Source organism: Stegodyphus dumicola, chromosome 4 (genome assembly GCF_044657685.1).
Source record: "Stegodyphus dumicola isolate Sdum_Otavi_A_Nest chromosome 4, ASM4465768v1".
Classification (NCBI taxonomy): Eukaryota; Metazoa; Arthropoda; class Arachnida; order Araneae; family Eresidae; genus Stegodyphus; species Stegodyphus dumicola.
In genome coordinates this window covers 204,931,725-204,954,079 of record NC_140771.1, presented here as the reverse complement: position 1 = coordinate 204,954,079, position 22,355 = coordinate 204,931,725, and the positions used below count along the sequence as shown (strand labels likewise).

Sequence of the window (22,355 nt, the reverse complement as noted above, 5' to 3'; positions counted from 1 at the left end):
TATTTTTAAATTTAAACTATATGTTTTAATGACATCTGTAAATATAACAATAATAATGATTTGTGCAATTATTTTGTATGAAATAATGGAAAAGTTTACAGAAAAACATAATTAATACACAATAGCAATAAAATTACAATTTCTGCCACTACCCTATTCTCAAAACCTACTCTGAATGCTTTTTTTTTTTTTTTTTTTTTTGAAAAGAAAGGAATGTAAGTAAAAAAAAAAAAAAAATCACATGAAAGTTGCTTTCGCCCCAATTAAGGAAATATCTTCAAATTTTGGTAATTTTAAAATAACTTCAAAATTCAATCTGCTGATTTTAAACATTTTTATTTTAATCAAAATATGATTCCCCTATCTTGTCACAAACTGTCACAATTTCACTAACCTCCCCTCCAAGCGTGACATCATTTATGGACGACCTCTTTCACGAAATTGATAGAGCACCCATCGATTTTGCTGCACCTGCACACAAGACACAACCGAAAGCGAAAATGTTTCCATCCATCCACTTCCCGCGCCAATCCTCCCAACCCCCACTGGCCATCAAAGACAATCTACACAAACCCAACACCAGAAACAACCCGCCGCGCTCTCCTGCTTCTCAGACACTTCCGTAGTTGACATGTTTCCTGATATTCAAAATCTTACTCCGTACAGATAAAATCAAACACGTGGTGACGTGGCATAGTTCCTTCAGTGTGCAAAATCCTTAGCTGCGTATTTCGGAACTCCAAATCGTTACTAGGGCACTTCGATACTTCAAATCATTACTAGGGTACTTCGGTACTCCAAATCATTACTAGGGTACTCCGGTACAGCAAACCATGGTTGATCTTTACAATATGGTAACTGGTAGTTTGGCGACATTTTGGAGGCGATAAAGGTTACTACCTGGGACTTTGGTAATAATGTGAGCAGTACTCAGTTCCGATTACGCATTATTTTGTGTGAGGGAAATGAGAGATCATGGGATATGTCATGTGATATTAATGGACGAATTACGGTTCTTTAATCGGAAAAGGGGGGAAATCGGGAAAAAATCTGGAAGTTTTGTATTTGGCTTTATTCTGTGTTGTGTGAAACAGTGTTCGTGAATTTTTGGATCCCATGGCCGTAACTAAAGTGAATTCGAAATGGGTATTTATGTATGTATTAATTTAATGTATGTGCTCATTTATATTTTAAGTAGTGTTTTTGAATTTAATTATATTTTAATTAAATGATAGTTATTTTGTGAATTTTATGTTTGTAGGAATTTGGTATACGTTTTAGTTGAAGTAAACGTGCATGGAAATAATTTAAATATCTGACACTAAGTATTTGCAATGGTTGCGGTATGAATTCGTTGGTGATGTGTATAATGTAATAGATGATTTAGAGGTAAAAGTTTTTGGATATTTTATTTATTTTATATGTGGAAATGTTCATATTTGGAAAGGGTAAATACTTTTTCGCGATCAGGTAATTTCATATATGTTCTTTTTACCGGGTTTAAAGATTGAGAAAATTGTCATGTATTTTCGTGAAATTTTTCTAATTTATGAGAAAAAAGCAGTGTACATGGATATAGTGAAGAGTGTGCACAATGCCATTTTTGTGCAATTCTGGGATGTTTTTTTAAGTAAAAATAAGTCGACGTGTACATGGTTTAGTGATATTTTAATTAAATGATAGTTATTTTGTGAATTTTATGTTTGTAGGAATTTGGTACACGTTTAAGTTGAAGTAAACATGCATGGAAATAATTTAAATTTTTGATACTAAGTATTTGTAATGCTTGCGGTATGAATTCGTTGGTGACGTGTATAATGTAATAGATGATTTAGAGGTTTTTGGATATTTTATTTATTTTATATGTGGAAATGTTCATATTTGGAAAGGGTAAATACTTTTTCGCGATCAGGTAATTTCATATATGTTCTTTTTACCGGGTTTAAAGATTGAGAAAATTGTCATGTATTTTCGTGAAATTTTTCTAATTTATGAGAAAAAAGCAGTGTACATGGATATAGTGAAGAGTGTGAGCAATGCCATTTTTGTGCAATTCTGGAATGTTTTTTTAAGTAAAAATAAGTCGGCGTGTACATGGTTTATGTGTGTGTTATTTTGAAAAACGCGTAAGGAGTATGGTATTGTGCACTTTTTTCCAATTTTGCAGTGAATATTTGTCATGATTAAGCAGTTTTGTTAGATAAAATTTCTAGCATAAGTGTAATTCGGCTAGTAGATTGTTGGAAGAAGTGTTCAGTAGATAAAAAGAAAAGAAACATGTCTTTACTTCATGAAGACAAAATGGCGGCGGGAAAAAAAAATAGAGGGTTGCTGTAGGAGAGTTGGTCGCCAAATTTTCGCCAAAAAAACGCCAAGTTACCATAATGTAAAGATCAACCCAAACCATTACTAGGGTACTCCGGTACTCCAAATCGTTACTTGGGTACTCGGTACTTGAAATCGGTTTTCGGTACTTTTCAAAGTAACGGTTACATGAGTAACGGGTATTTTGTACCGGGTACTTGTCTGTACCCGTTACTCTCGTACCGTGTCCAAGAAAGTACCGAAGTTGCCCATCACTAGGCATCAACAATAGTTTGGTGATTTTTACGGCACTCAAAACTGAATTGTACCGAATTTTTTATCCTAATGCAAAGAATTGGTTTTCAAAGAATTTTGATCCATAAAAATGATAGATCTATGAATTTTATTGTGTATTTCATTTAAAGAGTCGATATTTTAAAAACTTTGATTTGTAATCGGGTTTGTAACTTTAATGAAAACTGAAATATTCAGAATGCACAAAGTGAAGTGTTGATCTCATTTATTACTTTCTATAACAAGCAAAGCCCTTCTGTTAAAAGTATTGTGCAGGTTTTGTGTTTCTGATGTTTTTGTATAACATCTAGTGGCACCGCTTGCTAATTACAAGTTTGATTCAATATGCTTTAATATAATTGCAGGGTTTGTTCTGTGCTTTAAGGTAAAATAATTATATTAAATCTGAATTCTTACCCTACCCCAAGAATATGAAATATGTGCAAATTGTTTTAAACTTGCCAATTGTAAGCAAAGGTATGAGCACTTTTCTCTGAAGCATTTCTTTATTTCTATAAAAAAAAAAAAAAAAAAAAAAAATAGTATATCATTTTAAAATTTTGTAATTTCTAAAAATGAAGCATTGGAAATAATTTTTTTCAAAAAGAAATACTACTTTTAAAATTGGATAAGAATATAGAACCATGGAAATTTGACCAGAGTTCAAATCCCAGTGACTATCCTGGCTGTATAGACATCTTTATGGTTTTCTATATACAGTCAAAAGTCGTGAATTCGGACACCCATAATCCGGACCTCAAAGCTTCAAACTTTCTGCGCATGCGTCGGGTTGAAGCATGTGCGTAAGGCTTTTACGGCTGAGAATATGCTTGTGCACGTGCGCAAAATACGTTTACGAGTGCGCGTTTAATGTATAATGAACGGTATAAGCTAAGCTAAAATTATTTAATTATCTCAGTTAATGTTGCAGATTGCGTTGTTCCTTAATCTTCAAATTGGATCCGGCTTATTATTTTTTGCAGACTGTTAGAGCAATTTTATAAAAGTAAGCTTGAACTTTCAATTATGTCAAATAGAATTTCTGATATATATTTATTAATATGTAAATGATCTACAAAGCGAAAGTATGTTTCGAAATGAGGGATGTTAGAGTTTGGGAACTGTGTCACTTTCACTCTGTAGCAAAAACCATAGTGCCAGTTCTGCTCCAAATCATTTTTCTGTACAAACCTTATACTAAGACATGGATAGTCATTACTCACTTCTGTTCTGTCATTCTCAAGGAAGGTGCAACAGGTTTGGAATATTATCCCAATCATTGCAGTTGTAACTATTTTGGTAGTTAGGCTGCCATTTTAACTCTTTTATGGATTTGTTCTTTATTTAATGTTACAGAATAACAATTTTGGCATCATTGAGATTTGTGGTAGTAAATAATTTTGCTAGCTGAAGAAACATTATTTACATATTTATATAACATAGGCATTTGACCCACACAGTCTTTGCTAGGCTTTCATCTGTTACATTGAGTCTTCCACTTATCTTAAGTGATGAAGTCACGCAGTCAGGTTCCTGGAGCACTTTCCTACCCTATGTTTAGCAACATAAGATGGTGTGCATATCTTTAAATTTGCCTAGCGTATCATGAAAGTCCTAATATTAAATATTACAGTCCTAAAATTAACTATTGAAGGTTGTAGATAGTAATATTGGCATGTAAATCTTGAAGCAATTATAGCGATGAACTGAAGAAGTTAAATGAGCAATTTATCGCAGATTGAATAGAAAATATAGCAATTTTGGCATTGGAATAATCATAGCTGGTGCAGGAAACAGTTAGATGATAGCTGCAACTGGATGCTGAGGAAAAAATTCATTTCGACGTCAAGTCAGTTACATCTTTGCTGTCTGGAGCATGAACCTGTGCCTTTGGTGTCATCCGTCTAACTGAGCTGGAGTGTCGTAATGGTAGTGCTAGATGGGAAGAGAAAGTGTGGTGCAAACATTTGCTGTTGGCAGGCATAAGAGGGGGCCGGGGTTCAGAGCCATACTTTTAAAGGGTTGGTCGAGTCAAAAAGGGAGGAAGGATCTTCCACTTTGATGACATGAGCTGTGTTGACTATTGTTATGATTGCGTGAATATCCTTAATACCGTAGTAATCTGAGAACAGATTCTTAGATGTGATGTTCTGCAAGTTAATGGAAAGAACTTAAGGCAAATCAATTTTGTCTCTGGGTAATTCCTTAAGTAGTGCATGGTGTCAGCTTTGGATCCTACAACGTCACAGGTGCATTTGATGTTAGATACAAGAAGCGTTTATAGTATTATGGAAAGTAATCATAGTTAGTAAAAGCCTAAACGTAAAGGTGATTGTACTTTACTCTTGGGAGTAAGGTGGCTGGGAAGATATTGTCTCTCCTGTTAACTCCTTCATTTCATCTCCTGCCAGTCTGCCGAAAAGGCTTCTTTGATAATTCTTTTGAAGACCTCTTTGGACACTGGGGCTTGTTTTGCTATGTGGTCAGCTCTCTCATTGCCTATGTGGTCCCTTACCCAATTCAAATATATTCTTTGGCATGTTTGAAGGGTTGTCAATACTTCACATGGTGTTTTCATATGGGGACAGGAGTGAACCTTACTTATTCAGCCTTTGCAAAATACTTGTACTATCTGTATGGAATGTTGTGTGATTTGCTTTGTAGGCTAATGTCCAGGGGGCTGCCTTTTTGAGAGCATACAATTCTTCTTGAAATACCTTAGCATGATCCATCAAGCAATATGTTTCATAATACACTTCTTTTTCATCTTTATAAACAACAAAACTCTTTTTTGATTTAGATCTGTCTGTGAAAATTTTGAAGTCTCCAGTTATGGTAATCTTTGTCCAAGGTGTGCCACTGAGCATGTTGGATGCGAGCACCTGTGTTTCTTGTTCTCGATACCTATTTTTGTTAGCAAGATTTGGCCATTATATTGGGCATCTTCCCTCACAGTGGAAAAGGTGATATTACATTTTCTCTATCTAAACCTTGAAGTTCAGTAGAGAGTACCCTGTTTGTATTTAAAGAGCTGCTGCTGAGGTTGTTGAGTATGTCAATGTTATCTTTAGAAGGGCTGCAGCATAGGATCTGCTGCAGCTTTTGCCAGATTGTAGCAGTGATGGTGATCCAGACTGGACAGCCATATAGTATCATTCGTTCGATGGCACCCAAATGTAACTCCTTTATCAATTAACCTTTTAAGCCCCGTTTATTGTTGACTATCCTATTTAGTTTATTTATAATACTGTTGGTTTTCTTCCGGATGTTGGTTTAGATGGGGAACCCACGTTAGCTTTTTATTACAAAGAGCCCAGATATTTCATCATGTCTTGTCATCTGAGGGGAACCCCCTGCCGTTCATTGCAAGGTGGATTCACTTCTATTTTATGTCTTTTGGGAAACATTATGAGTTAGCATTTTTTGTATGCTAAATTTAAGTTTTTACTTTTCGCTCTAGGCTGTTAGTTTTTCTAGTGCTTTTACTGCTTTCCATTCCATTATGGAGCGGTTTTACACTCATCTGTAATATAGTAAGTAGTAAACTGGCCTTCATGAAATCTCAACAGTAGCAAAGGAATTAGTTCTAGCAAATTTGGACCACATTCCAAAGACTGATTTAGAGAGCTTATTTTTTTTTCCTTGCAGACACTTCAAACACCGATCGAATTGCTGTTGAGCTATTTTCTTAATCACTGGTCTATGCAGTAAATAGTGTCTGTAGTCAACAGCTACATTTTCTGTAACTTCTTCAATCGCCCCTCAAATTACACTAGTTGTTAAAAACTGCACCATATAAAGGAAATAAATTTTGTGAAAGAAGTTTCAGGGTGGTAGATTCTAAATGCTTCAAAGCTAAATCCTTATTGGCACATGATTTTGAGGAAATTTCAAAGATATGCTGTTTTTAAATATTTTCAGCTCAATGTGGCATTAGCCCAAATGCTCTTGAAATGAGTAATGTGTCTGTAAATGAAAATAATGCTTGTTCAGGCATAATATAAAATCTGAAGGCTTTCAGATTCCCCCCCTCCCAATTGTAAAGAAAAACAGAGAAATAAAAGATAAAAAATGTGTTGAGAAATCATGTTTATCCATTATTGGTGCTGAATCGGAGTGTTTCGCAACAGTTTTTGTTTATTGAAATTGTTCAATAGGGAGATATGTAAATACCAGTTTTATTTATTTTTTTATTTCATATTGGTTTTTTTCTTTTATGAATGGTGTTAGTGTGTGTGTGTGTGCATATTATTTCTCTGTACCAGATTTCTGAGTGGGTGATGGGTGATAAAAAATAATGGTTAAAAGAATGATCACTAATTGAACTTATACAGTACAAAGTCCGTAATCCGGACTCTTCGGGGCTTCGGCGATTCCGGATTAGGGGTTTTTCCATATTATAGATCATCAATTTAAATCTGGTAAGATGGCATGCAGAAATTATGCAATTAAAAATATGAAATTATAATTTATGAAATAAAGAACAATTATGATCCAAAGGGTATCAAAATTTACAAAAAAAAGCTTAATATTTATTTGTTTACTTTATTAAACATTTCTTTCGATGTAAGTTGTTTAAAATGCTTCCACAAAAAAATTCAAAATGTTTTTTCTACTTGTGGACTTTCCAATGCCATACTTCTCACATAATTTTGAAACGGACAGGCCTTTATCCATTTTTTGCAGGAATTCCACTTTTTGTTTAATGGACATCGAAACATGCTTTCGCTTTGTAGATCCTTTGGCAGCTCCAGAATTGGAAACTCTTTGACATAATCTAAAGTTCAAGCTTAATTTTTATAAAATTGTTCTAACAGTCTGCAAAAAATAATAAGGCAGATCCAATTAGAAGGTTAAGGAACAGCGCAATCGGCAAGATTAAGTGAAATGCCTTAAATAATTTTAGCCTAGCTTATACCATCCATTATACATTAAACGTGCATGCATAGATGCATTATGCGCATGCATAAACGCATGTGCATAAAGTTTGTAGCTTTGAGGTCCGTATTATAGATCATTCCGGACTGTGGACGTCCGGATCACAGACTTTGTACTGTATTCTACTCTTCTGTTTTTAGCATATATGTTATCTCTTCCCAGAACTGAGTGAAAATTTTAAAACAAATGTTTAAGTTATATATGAATACACTAGTTCTGATTATATTTTCAGATGTTAATTTGTGAAAAAAATAAGCATAGAAATCTTCATTTCTCATTGATAATATTCAAGTGCTGTTGGCCTATTGAGATATACTTTGATAAAGGACTGTTTGAAAAGAAACAGATTTATATATTGTAAAAAGAAGGAAAATTTTTAAGCAACTGCCTTGTTCCACCACTGGGAATCAAATCTTAAATAAATAAATAAATAAACAAACATGATGATTTTAAACGCTTGACCATTCGTAAGCTTGTTGTGTTGTGAGAGGATTAATAAACAATTTCAGTGGTATTTTTATGCATTATTTATTATGGAAGTGCAGAAACATTGTATAATACTTGAAATTTAAATAATTTTGACTATGTATTTGACTATGCATTTTGAGTAATTTTTATTTATTTATTTATTTTATTTTAGCTGTAACTGGAGCTTTAAAAAATTCTGTGTGAAGTAAGAAGACAATGTGGTACACAGTTTTATGTTCATTCAAAACATAATTTGTTGTTGACCTGTTGGTCTGCAAGAACTAATGAGCAGAACAACGACCTCTGTTAGCAGGAATCATCCAAAGTCTTATGACTATCTTTTAAAATTTCTGCTAGTTGGTGATAGCGATGTGGGAAAGCAAGAAATACTTAGTGGTTTGGAAGATGGCTCACAAGAATCACCATTTTGTGGTTCATCAGGTATTTTTATAAGATTTTCTTAAATATTGTTAACAAGTAACAATGAACATTTTTTTATGTACTTTGAATTTATCTTAAAATGAATGACTAAATTTTTTAGTAAATGCAATGGAAAAGTAGACCAATAAAGGTAATGGTTCTGAGAATTATGGCCGACATAACATACTATTCACATGTAATGTTACACAATTATGCATTGAATCTTTTCACTAGCTTTTTTATTCCTTAGGAGAAGGAGATTTTTACTTCTTTGGTAATGTAAGTGTGCATCTTTATTGTTTCGTGAATTCTTAAGTTTAACATGCATTTATGTAAAGCCTTTTCAAGTGATCTTGTAATTATGTGATGCAGATCAAGACTAAGAAAATGTGTAAGATGTGAAGATTGCATTATCTTAATTCTTTGGCTGCTACATGGGAATACATATTGATAAAAGAGTACTTTCATATTATTTCATTAACCATGTAAGTTGCCAACCATTGAGCCGTGAAAATTGGCAGTGATCTTACCAAAGTTGGGGCAGTCATCCTTGCAGAATTCTGAAAAAACTGGCACCTCTTTATTTCATTAATAATCAATATTCTGCCCGCTTCATAAAAGGGCTTTCATCAATTTCTGCTACTTTGTTAGCCCCAGAAATATACAAATTTGGTGATTGATAACGTGGTGCTCTATGGTGGCATGTTAGAATTCTGGTCTGTAGCATGACTGTGAATGTGGTTTCTTAAGAGTGATCAGTTCAATAGTTATGGTTCAAAGGCATCATTTAAGTGAAGATCAAAAGTGGTGAATAATTGATAGAATTGAGGGAGGTCTAACACAAATGGAGGATGCCCAAGATCTGAATATCCATCAAAGTGTCATATGAAGAGTTTGGAACCCCTTTTTAAGGACTGGATCACTTGCTAGGCTGCCTGGTCAAAGGCGAACAAGAGCAACAACCGCATCAGAAGACTACTTTCTGTTGTTGTCGCCTCATAGAAACCACGAAACTATAAGAGGTTTGCTTTCAGATCTTCAGGGTGCCATAGGAGCTTAAATTAGCCATTCTACTGCAGCACAGAGGCTTAAAGAGGTTGAACTGTATGCGAGAAAACCAATGGTTTGCGTCCCACTCGTTTCAGGTTCTAGCGGGGCCCATTTAAAGTGGTGCTGTAATTTCAGCCAAGACGACTGGACCCAAGTATTATTTACTTACAAGTCCAGATATAGTCTGAACAGTAATTCTAGACATATTTTGATCTGGAGAGTAGAAGGAGTATGCAACTTGCCTTCCCTTGTCCATGAAATATCCCATTTCCATGGCAGCGGTTTGATGTTTTGAGAGGATCCATGAAAGATATCTGTATATCTTCCAAGGACGTTCTGTAACTGCTCTGAGATGTGTGGGCAAGGTAGTGGAACCCTAGGTTAGTCTGTTTACTGGTGCTGCTGGCCCAGTTTTTGCTAATGGAGGACAGTGCTCAGCCTCATCGAGCATAGGTAATGTCAGATTGGTTTTGAAGTCATTTCATTCCAGATATAAGAGAACAAAATAATTCCTTTCTGCATATTCTTTTAATTCTGGATAATGCACCTGGGATCTCTCCTTCTCTAGAATTCGCAGTATTTTCTATATTTCAGGATCCTGGATGCCATCGATGAAGTACTGCAAGGACAGGATTTCCCTTGTTTCTGTCAGCCATTCTGAAAAAGCGAGATGAGACAGCCTTTCAACATCCATGGCAAGTTCCTGGAGAGTGGGCTTCTGTAATGGAATTTTAATTGAAGCCTGCTTTAATCTTTTAAACACTTTTCGCCAAAGCCCAGCTCCAACGCACTTGATAGGGCTTCGAAATTTAGCATTTGGGAAGCGTATGAAGATTTTTTTGCGTATTTAGAATTTTGGGAAGCGTATGAAGCATATCTGCTGCATCTGCTTTCAGAGAAACGGCGAGATGACAGGTCTTAGCTTGGGAATACCATGCATTTGCTACCATTATAGAAAATTGTGTCTTATATACTTGTCTGGAAGTCTTCCTATCATATGTGAATAGCTTCAGACACCGACGAACAGGCATGGGTAAAAATTTAAAGCCCTCAAAATTGCTTCCTGCTGTTGCTATGCATTTCTTTAAGTTGTCAACTTCTTTGGCAACAGCAGCAGAAACTCTGTCTGTTGGATTTCAAATGAATGTAGTTTGTATTTTATATGTGCTTTAATTGATTTTGTTTTACTTATGTCATTTGGTCACTAATAATTAATGTCTGGAATAATAATAATTATCTGCTGTTTTGTTAGGACCTCTTATTTTACTGGAAGCTTTGTGTAGAATACTATGAGTACAAACGTCTTGCAGGCAAATGTTCAATCTTGTACTGTTTAGTTAGTCATATCCAGGTGTTCTTTTTCCCATATATCAGATGCTGATTCTCTCTACCTGCTGTAAATGAAACAGATTGCAGTCATAAATGTTGAAACATTTTTTTTTTTTTTTCTTTTTCTTGGATGAGATGATGCCGTAACTTTGAATATAATCTACTGCTTGCTGTTCTGAAGGCAGGCCCCAAATGTTAACCCCTCAAATGCAAGGAAAAATACAGCAGTAGCACTTAATTTATATCCTTATTCATAAAAACAAAAGATACCATATAAAAAATCAATTGGGGTTACATCAAACAGAAGTACAAATGTTACGAACAATGTTATACCATTTGTGTGGTGGTGGTATGGTATTATATTTGGCTCTAAGTGTGCTGCTTGGCTACAGTTTCTTGGTTGACAGATAATTCATAAATACTATAATTTACATATCTGGCTGTCTATTTTTGCATGCCATTTTTTTATTTGCTCCCCAAATGCTCATTGATGCTTTTTTTAAATTTTTATTATTGTTTTTAGTTCCCCCCATTGATTTCATGAAATCAATTTTTCATTTTGATTTTTTTTATCATTGCATGTGTAAGAAATTATGTCTATTGTTATTAAAAACTATAGCATGATCAAGGTTGCTGTAATCTAAAAGCCTCCTGTAATTGAACTTTTGGCTTACATTCAGTCATTCAAGAGATTAGCTGTGATCTTTTTAAAACCACTTGTGTGTGCAACATGTCATATACAGATCTAACAAATATTTTCTATTTGCAAACTATAATTTTTTATATAAAAGGTTTTTGCAAAATCAAAACACTGGAACTTCAAAAATGAATTATTTGTGTAATATAATAGGGCATTTACAAAGATTTTAGGCTGAAATTTTCTGCCAACTCCTGTAAAGTTTCAAAATAACTTGTGTCAGCATTTTCTATCACATCCATCTGCACTTGCATTCATTCATAGAAACTGCAAAAAATATCATCAGTTCACAAAAGTAAGTTTGATTATAATTGCCTGTTTGATTTTATGCAGCTAGCATTTGCATCTGGATTTTTTGAGTGAAAACAGAAAAAAAAAAAAGACTTTTTTTTTTTTTTTTTTTTTTTTTTTTTTTTTGTGTGTGTATGTGTGTGTATGTGTGTGTGTGTGTGTGTGTGTGTGTATGTGTGTGTGTGTGTGTGTGTGTAATGCAACTATCATTGAGGACAATGGATTACAAGTGAAAATGTGACTGTGTATTTGCGGACTGAATCTGATCTTAAAGAGTATAATTTTAAATGCATTTCAGGAAACTGTAACAGTCAGGCTGATGAGAGTTCTAAGAGTAATCCCAAAAATCTATGAATATGCCAAAAGATACATAGCATCAAATGTATGCTTGTAAGAAGGCTCAACAGTGTGCCAATTGTTTTCCCCCTGCCTCATATTTTATTAATTCATCTCTAAAACTTTGTTGATGCACTGTGTATTTTGAAGTTAAATGCCTTTTCATATTTATTGGATAACTTTAGAATATTCGTTTGACAGTAAAAGCTGTAAAAGACTACATTTATTTACATCTAACTTAATTCTGTTATGTGAGACAACCCAAAAAGAACATGCACATGTTCTGTGAGACAACCCAAAAAGAACAAGAACATGCACATGTGATAACTAGGAATGACTTAGAGGCTGACATTAAAGTCAGGAAATTTTGCATGATATTTTATACTGAATAGCCTGAAACATGTATTGTAAATGTTTGTTGCTCAGCTCTTCTAGTAACTGGTCCTTCTGTTCGTCTTTGTAGTTACCTAGATAAGAACACAGTAAAGAAAGTTGTAGGAGTAGTTAAGAAATTTTGCTTGCGTTGTTATATAAGATAGCCTATAGCATATGCTTTTTTGTGCTTCTTTATTTATGAAATTATATATTAAATTGTATGTGAAATATGTAATTTTAAATATATTTCATTATCTATAGGAAAATTGAATTTTAAAAACTAAGAAATTTCATAAATGTTATTTCTGTATTTTGATGGTTTGTATATAGATTTTTGAGTGAGTGTATTTAATATAGCTTCTTGTTATGTGATCTCAATTTTTGTATATTAATGCTGATGATGAATTTCTGAACCTGCTGTTGTGAAAGTTTTTTTTAAATTATTCTATTTTATTTATTTATTTATTTATTTTTAGGTGTTGCGTATAAAACAACGACTATTCTCCTAGATGGAAAACGCATAAAACTTCAGTTATGGTAATAAAAGATGCATAATATAATTTTCGTTTTAATAAGAATAGTGAAATAACCATATTTTCTTTTGCATTTCTTTGAAAATCAGGAAGGGAGGATTATGTGATGTATGTAATTTTTGAAGAAAAGAATGAAAGGAAGAAATTTTTGATCTAAAAGTGCATATGAATAGCAATACTTACATTACTGCTCTCTATATTTCAAAGAAATCAATTGCAATTATTGCTTTCAGTGGTATTCTTTTTAATAATAGATCGTATTTTCCTTTTTTTTCTATACTTTACATATACATTTACATATACTTTTTACCATAGAATAAAAAGATTCTGAATCATGTTGAAAAGACAAACACGATGTGAGGGAGAAAATTATGCTGGTAAACAGTACTTTAAAATTAATAGAAAATGTGTTTTTAATTTATATTTCTGCTGCTATATAAATAAGCTTTTATATAAATAAGCAAGTGAAGAAATTATCTCTGTATGAACGAAATGAAACCATTGGAAGTCCAAGCTGCTGTAATGCATTTATTTGTAAATATGAAAAATTAATAATATGTAAAATTAAGCTCATATTCTCTTTTATACATTGTGAAATATCATTGCAGTTTTCTAAATATTTTAAAATATTATCTAGCTTTTGTAAGAAATCTTTGGGCTGGATTCTAATTTTTGTCAAAGTGTAACAAGTAATTTTCTTATGGCGGCATGAATTAAATTTAATATTTTCAAACAAGTGCATCTATATTTTTAATTGTTATAAATCTTGTAATTTGGACATGTGCTGCTGTCATTCATTATTATTTTTTAAATTATAGATTAATTTGCCCAAATTACAAGATCTATAACAATTAAAAGTGTGGTGTGCAAAACTAACTATTTGTGACATTTTTTCCTCCAATGAAGGCAAGAAAGCAGCTGAGGCTCACAAAAAAATATGTGAAGTTTATGGTGTTGATTGCTTAAAAGAATGCATATGTCATAATTGGTATGAAAAATTTCATTCTGTAGATTTTTCACTTGAAAATGACCAACATTCTGGCTTACCTTCTGAAGTTGATGACAAAATTAAAGCCATAATTGATTTGAATTGTTATATAACTGTGCAAGAGATTGCAAAAATGTTAGATATATCATACACGACAATTCAAAATCACATAAGATTTCTTGGACTTGTTAAGAAAATTGATATTTGAGTTTCGCATGAAGTGAAAGAAATTCACTGAACACAGCGAATCAATATTTGTGATACACATTTCAAACATAATGTAATTACTTTTTTTAAACAAAATATCAACTGGTGGGAAAAAATGGATCCTTTGCAGTAACATCAACCAAAAAAGATCATGGTCCCAAGCATAATGAATGAGCACAAATCATACCCAAAGCTAAATTGCATCAGAAAAAGATAATGCTGTCAGTATGATGGGATTGCAAACAACCAAAGCAACCAAAAGATCAACTCAGATGTTTACTGTCAACAGTTTATGAAATTGGAGGAAACAATTAAAGAGGAAAGCACAGAGCTGGCAAATCAAAAAGGAGTCGTGTTCCACCATGACAATGTGAGACCTTGCAGAACTTTAGCAAGACATATGAAGTTATGGAGCTTGTTTCAGACGTGGTGTCACACACCCCTTATAGCCCTCTCGTACCATTAGATTATAACCATTATTATTATATTTTATTTTCAAGTTTACAAAACTTCTTAAATGGTAAAAATTTCAGTATTAACGATGATCTCAAATTGCACTTGTTTTTTTGTTGTAAAAGACCAGAAGTTCTGTGCATGTTGAATCATGAAGTTGATGGCAAAAGGTGATCAAACAGAATGAAAGATATTTGACTGCTTAAATTTAATTTTTTTTATAGAAAAAAAATTGAATTTTTTTATTTTGCTGCAGCTCGCTTTTAAATCGCCGAGTTTGTTGATATAATATTCATTAAATTTGTACAAAATATGAAAGTTGCAATTACATATAGGCGAGTGGACTATGTGGAGGGCTATGTGTATTCAAAATTTAGTGCCTCAAACGTATAACAAATATTCTGTAGTATGAGAAAAATACGTATGTTCAGATTCTTTGTTATATAATAATCGTGATTGAGGAGAAGAATTGTATGCAGCTTTCTTCATAATTTTTAGGGAAAAATACTGAACCATATTTTACTTAAATTAGCCATAGTTATTGATTTTATTAAAGTCAATGGATTAATATTTAGGTATCTGAAAAATGTTTGTTAAAAGTAGTCTGACCACTGGCTGAGTTAAGTGTTCCACACATTGGTAATTTGAGCTGCATTTGAACCCTGATACGTACTACTTGAACAGGTTAATGCATGAACCTCTTCATAGTTTTATCTATGTATAATAGGAATACAAATCAGTTTTTCCTTAAGGTCCTCCATGAAAGTATCTCATTCCTTATGTAGAGAACACTGGCATGTTTTGTCATAATCCCCTAAACCAGTTTCAAGCTCAAATTGCAAGAGGGCCAAAAGCTTGATTTGAAAAAGCTGAGTTTCTGGAATATTTTTTAACAAACTTTAAGAATTTTTTTATTGAAAATGAAGTTAAACAAAATTTTTTTAATTTATACATGTGGGGGAAGTTGAAGATGATGTCACTCGGTAAAAAATGAGGAATCCTTTTTCTACACCACAGAACATTTAATAACGTAGAAAACTACAGATTAAATTAGGATATAACACTGGATTAGTGCTTTTTCATGCTACTTGAACACAAGGATAATTTTGCATCTCTTTATATGCTTACACAGCACTTAGCGCCTACGATTAGATCAAAGTTCCTTGCTGCCACCTTCATGTGCTATGACATCTCCTTGTAACTGCCTCGCTCTGTCTCCAGGTGCAGAGGCGATGAGGTTTTCCTGTCAGGTGATGCCCTCAGGTGGCTGCAGGTCTTACCGTTCCCACATATGTATCAAAGCATACATAAAGAATAACACAAAAGAAAAATTATAATATTTATTAGTCCAAAGGGACAATTTGCCCAGAAGGACTATTAATTTTGTTTTGGCATTTTGCGTTGATTCACTACAAGCATTGTTTCACTTTTCAGATTGTTGCCACCAAATGTTATCACCCTTTATTATATTTAAAGAAATTAAATAATGAAGAATCTGCACAAATGTATGTATGTTTTTCGCATTGTGATAAAACAATGGTACCTAGAACCATCAAATTTTGAATAATGAAATCACCCTGCGAATATAGGCATCTGGAAGCCCAAATTTGATATTTGTTTTATAGTCGAATTCATATTTTGTAAAACTTTAACGAATTTTTGATTAACAAACTCAAGGATTTCAAAGGGAGCAATGGCAATGTTGTACAGAAAAATCATTTTTATCTCTAGTGCGCGAGACTGTGTATCGGAAATTCTAAAGATATGCTCATTTTAAAATTATTTTGTGATATTGCTCGTGAACTGAATTTTATGGTTTAAATGCGAAGAACATGATATTTAATAAATGAAAGTAACACACAAAATGTTAAAAAGAAATACCCCTTTGGATGTAATTTAAAATCTGAAACCTTTCAAATTTTTTATTTATTATTATTTTCTATCTGAATTCTAAGATTGGTACCTACAGGAAATTTTAATTAAAATGTATTACCAGCTAAAAATTGGATTTTAACAAAAGTTTCCTGCCAACAAACAGATCGTATTGGCGTGTTTAATCATATTTCGTCAAACAATTTCTGGCATTTGAAGGGGGGGCTGAAAGACTTGCTTTTTGTAAAAAAATATCGTTATTAAGTACAAGGTGTCTGAAATAGTATATCATGGTATCAGATTAGAACTATCATTTACTTCCTGTTTTGCTGCGAAAAGTCAGCTACAGAATGTTGCGAAATCATGTGTAGAGCTTTAGGTACTAATGTTGTATCATATGAAACTGTGAAGGCCAAAGTTCAAAAACAAGGACTATGCCATTCATATGGTAGAATGCTCTGGCCGTTCTGCTGATGTTGATGATATCCACCTGCAAGAACTTGTGGAAGAAGATCAGTATGCCACCACTTAAGAGTTTTCTAAGGAGTTAGACATGAGTGCCATGTCAATTAGTCTCGCTGTGCATCACATAAATGTGACATATAAGTTATATTGCTGGGTGCTTCATGAGCCGACTCAAGTAGATAAGGACAGACATGTTCGGGCTTGCACCATTCTGCTCGAATATCAATACAAGGACAAAATTCTGGATTGTATTGTCACTTCTGATGAAAAGTGGATTTGCTTTAACAACACAGGCTGAAAAGGGGGTTGGTCTGCTCCCGGTGAAAATGTCGCCAGCATCAGGAAGTGCAGTTTGACTAACAAAAAGATCGTACTGTATATCTGGTGGGATTGCCATCGTATTATCCTTAAAGAGTATTTGGAAAGAGGTAAAATCCTCATCAGTAAGGTGTACCATGGGATGCTTGTCTGTGTTATTGCTGCTGTCAAGGACAAACGTTGAACTGAGTTCCAGTGCAAAAATGTAATGTTCCATTAAGATAATGCGAGACCACATGTGTCTGCATTTACCAGTCAGATTCTGTGTGGACTCGAAGGGGATCTTTTCACGCACCCACCATATAGCCCTGAACTCGCTTCTTTGTATGGCTACCTTTTTTTACACCTGCAGCTACGTCTTGCTGGTGCTATCTTCCATTCTGCACAGAATGTGCAAAATGAGATTGATCTGTTTTTGGACTCGCGGCCATCAAGTTTCTGAGCTGAAGGCTTTGATAAATTACCAAAATGCTGGCAGAAAATCATAGATTTTGGTGGTAATTACTACCCACATTAAAGGTACTGCTTTTATATTTTTTTTTCTAACTTTATTAAAAATGATGTTTTTTGGCAGAAAACTTTCATTACGACCAGATAGAATAATTATCAACATGGGGCTTAACAAAATAAGATTAAAATAAAGTGTGTTAGTCATTTATTGAGAACCTTAGACGGTATTTTTCAAAACCATTTTATTAAAGAAGTACAAAAGTTTTTATTAAGAAAGAATTTTTTTTATTTATTTCAGTATATTTAAATTGTTTTTATATTCTACTTGAATGCCTACATTTGTAATTTGAATAAATTTTGCATTTTATTTTGCCTCTTTACTGGTTCTTGCCAAAGTAACAATATGTATTAACATTATTTTTTTATAAAAATTATTATCATGCCTATTATTATTTCTAGGGAGTCATCTGGCCAGGGCAGATTTTCTACTATCATCAGATCATATTCCAGAGGGGCGCAGGTAATTAATTTTGTTTTAAATTTAGGATTCATTGTATTTCTTAGCAAACTGGATAAAAAAGTACAATTAAAATAAGAGCAGATAATATATTTTTGTGTTGCTCAAGCCAAGTAGTGGTTTCACCAGATGGCAGATAATTTATGCTGCACTTGATTCCTGGTGATTGAATAGATTTATCATGTAATATTTTTGTAGCTTTTTACATATAATTTGAATATTAATGCATCTTCCTGAGCCAAATATTTTATAAAGGCACGCTTGTAATGTAAATTAGCCATTAAATACTTTCCATCAAAGGACAAATCCATACTCCATTCAAAGGACAAATCTTGAGGTAACGGTTCATCCCAATCTGTTTGTGATGACCAAATCTTCTGTATTAATCACTTTATTCTAACAGTGAAAGGTCCCAAAATTCCAATCAGATCGAATATCCGACCCAACTCTTATAGAAGAAATCGTTTTGTTTCTATTGGTTTAAATCTGAAAGGGTTTCAAACATCAAAATACAGTAAGTCCTTTGAATTATCCCATGCCATACCTAAGACCTTAAAAGAGAAACTTTCTCTATTAAAAGCTTCAGGATTTTCATCTGGAACGATACCGTGTTTTACCCACAATTCATGTAGTTGAGTTACTATGCCATTGGTGAAGCTGCATGGTTGCTTCCTTAAGTATTTGGACCGTTTCTAGACTTGTAGTTAATGCTTCATTGATCGTTAGTTGGCTTTGATTGATTTAAGTAGTTAAGCTGCATTGATCATTAGTTGAACAATCACATCATCCACATATATGTTCTCATTCAAAAAGTGAACCGTTGTAGGATAAAGTTTATTATATTTTTTCAGATGATCTTCAATGGTAGTGGTTAATAGAAATGGACTACTATTTATTCCGAATAAAACTCCAGTGAACCTATATATGTCAGGAGAAAGGGTTTCATCATTAGGGAATTCAGAGAACAGAAACCTGGTTGCATCCCCATCCTTTTCATATATGAGAATCTGTAAAAAGACTTGTTTTATATCTACGGTGAAAGCTATTGGATTATACCGAAATCTTAACAATATTTAGAATATTTCAGGGTATGAATTTGGCCCAACATGTAGACAGTCATTTAAAGAAATGGATCTTAGGGCATGCAATGATGCATCATAAAACAATACGTAATTTACTTTGTAACTTGATCCTCGCATATAACTTCCTTAAGTGGTAAGTAAAACACGACATCCTCTTCATTTGAAATTTCTATAACTGGTTCTGTAATCTCTTAATACTTTCCTGTATACGGAAAATAGATTAGGATTTTTTTAAAATCATTTTCGAAGTCGATTAAATCTTTGTTTCGCGATTTCCATATTATTATTTAGATTTGATGTGTCAATTTTCCAAGGCAATCTGACTTTGTAGCAAGAATTTTCATATGTTATATTTTATTTGAAATATTCGACGAATTCATTTTCAGTTGAATCGAAGTTTTCACTCTTATCAATAAGTCCCGAGTTTTCCAAGTCCTAAAATTTTGTTATTTGTCTGGAAATCAAATCTTCCCCTACAACTACATTGAAAGCTAAAGGGACATCATCATCACCTTTTTGTCCATGTAGGCACCAGCCGAAAATAGTTTCCACTGCAACAAGGTGTTTGTTTAAGTATTTAATGTGTCCCATTACTGTGTTGTAATAATAACCTGCTCCTGTTAGAATTGCAATAGGTTTTTACAATCGGGAAAATCTGCGAGTATCAAATTTTTTAATTGTCTGATTTGCTTAATTTCTTCTGATTTAGGAGGAGGAATATCTGTACCTGATATATGATCAGGTAGTAATAATTCAATTTCTATTCTAGAATCAGGAGAACTTCTGTGTTCTAAATTTAACTATGTCATAAATTTTTTGAACGGGTGAGGTATTCCCAAAAGTGCAGACAGCTTATTTTTCTTTTCTTATGACTTCGAGTTTTAATCTGTTCGCTAACTCGCGAGCACAAAAACTTTTCATGCTTCCTTTATCCAAGAGAAGTCTGGCAAACACCTCTTCCTTAGCTGTTTTAATTTTTATCGTGCAAGTCTGTAAATGAATTATGTTATGTACATTATGCAAAACGGCCAAAACAATTTCTTCTTTGTGTTCCTTAGTTTGTGTATCATTTCTCGAAACTGATATACTATCCTTTTTATCACTTACTCTATTTTTAACTATCGAACTGGTTTTAAACATATGGCTTCCGAATGCTTACCTTTGCAAATTTTACAAACTGTAGTGTGCCATTGCCAGCATTCTGAAATTTTGTGTTTAGCTGCAAGGCAAGGGGGAAAAAAAAAAAAAAACAATGCCTTTGCTTCTTCAAAATATCTCTCTTCTCATTAACTGTAAAGCATAAAAAAAATTCTGAGTCATGGTTTTGAGAAGAATAAATGCAGTTTCGATTTGATGCCGCCATAAATTCATGTGTGGTGACAGTTTGTTTATGTTTCGGCGTCGGTAGATATCTGTTAATACTTTTCGTTTTTGGTTTTGACTTGTGTGGAAAGGATAAGGAATTAATTTTTTCTCGCGATTCTATTTCTAATCAGAGAAAGTCTAGAAATTTGTTTAAATCATAGGTTGAAGGATTTCCAGTATTTGTATGATGAAATTCTAAAGTTTATCATTCGAGACAATTTTCATCAAAATTGGAATAAGCATGTTGGAATATGTTTCTGGTTTCACACTGAGTGCTAAAAGGCTTCTGATTTGAACGTTAATTGTATCATAAAGTTTTCGCTATTTTGCCACGTCATTTGAACTTTGAATGGGATTTAAATTTAAGAGATTAGAAATGCGTGTATTGATAATAAGGTCACTTTTGACCGAATCTATTTTTAAGAATGTCTATAGCAGAATCATAATTAGCCTCTGAGATTGAGAGACCTTCTATGGCTGATGCTGCGTTTCCACATAAATAAGTTTTCAAATAATTAAATTTTTCAATCTTCGAAAGCGTAACATTCTCATGAATAGTGACCTTGAATGAATTCCAAAAATTTATCCAATCGTTTTAGTCTCCGGCAAATTTGTGAATTAACAGTTTGGGTAATTTCACATTACCTTAAATCTGTGTTTTGGTTTCAACTTCCGTAGTTGAATTATTTAAATTCGTATTGACATTTTGAGTATTGTATTTCTTTAAATAACAGTTGATTTTAGACTTCGCTATTATTATTATATCGTTATATTCCATAGAAGTGTTAATATCTGACTGTAATTTTGATTCATCTTCAAATTTTGTACTTTTTTTATTTAAATCATGTAGTTCCGTTTCTATACTATTTAACAATTTCGAACAATTTTCTAACTTTTCTTATTTTTCTTCATATAAATACTCATCTACATTTTTAATAATTTGAGTTACAGAAGCATGTATATGTGTTTGATTCTTATTTAGTGTTTTCTGTTGCATTTTAATAAATTATTAAAGGAGACTTACCGTGAGCAGTCTTCGCTTACAAAGCAAACGTGTTTAGAAGGGAAAGCATTAAGTAAGCCAATAGATGGGCTTCTAACACCATCTCTTAGCAATATCAAAGAATATTCCTTAACATAATGAACCCTGGAGCATGCACTCATAGATTGGGGGGGGGAAATTCGTGAGTAATTTATAAGCGGAACATTTGTCGGGTCAAGTACAAGTTAACGTTCTGGCTGCTTATTCCGTGATTTCCACGGGCAACTCAAATGTAGCAAATTCTGCTCATCCCGCGATTTCCGCGGGCATGTGTTTTTCTTCCTTTATTAAGGAGCGCATCCCGTTTTTTCCACGTTTAACCTCTGAAATAACTTAATAATAGTATTAGACGTTTAATTTACGTTTTGGCCAACAGATATCGTTAGTTGTCCACTAAATTGCGGCGTTTGAAGGCACGTGGTATTATCGCTCAAACTCCACGTTTTGCCGCCTTTTTTCTTTCAGAAATGGCTGCTAGAAAACATTCAGCAATTATCTTGATTATTTAATTAAATTATTGTATTATTAATTAGATTTATTGATTAGATTAATAATTAGAGT

At 33.2% G+C, this 22,355-nt stretch overlaps 1 protein-coding gene across 1 annotated transcript in view; it reads left to right on the top strand.

The window, feature by feature from the left end:
* The window catches only part of Rab40 (RAS oncogene family member Rab40), a 40,183-nt gene that overhangs the window by 6,498 nt on the left and 11,330 nt on the right, over positions 1-22,355 (top strand). The window contains exons 2-4 of the mRNA XM_035373390.2: positions 8,177-8,445; positions 12,979-13,039; positions 18,248-18,308. Of these exons, the coding sequence (XP_035229281.1) occupies positions 8,289-8,445; positions 12,979-13,039; positions 18,248-18,308 (279 nt within the window). The 5' untranslated portion in view covers positions 8,177-8,288. The remainder of the gene's footprint in view (positions 1-8,176; positions 8,446-12,978; positions 13,040-18,247; positions 18,309-22,355) is intronic.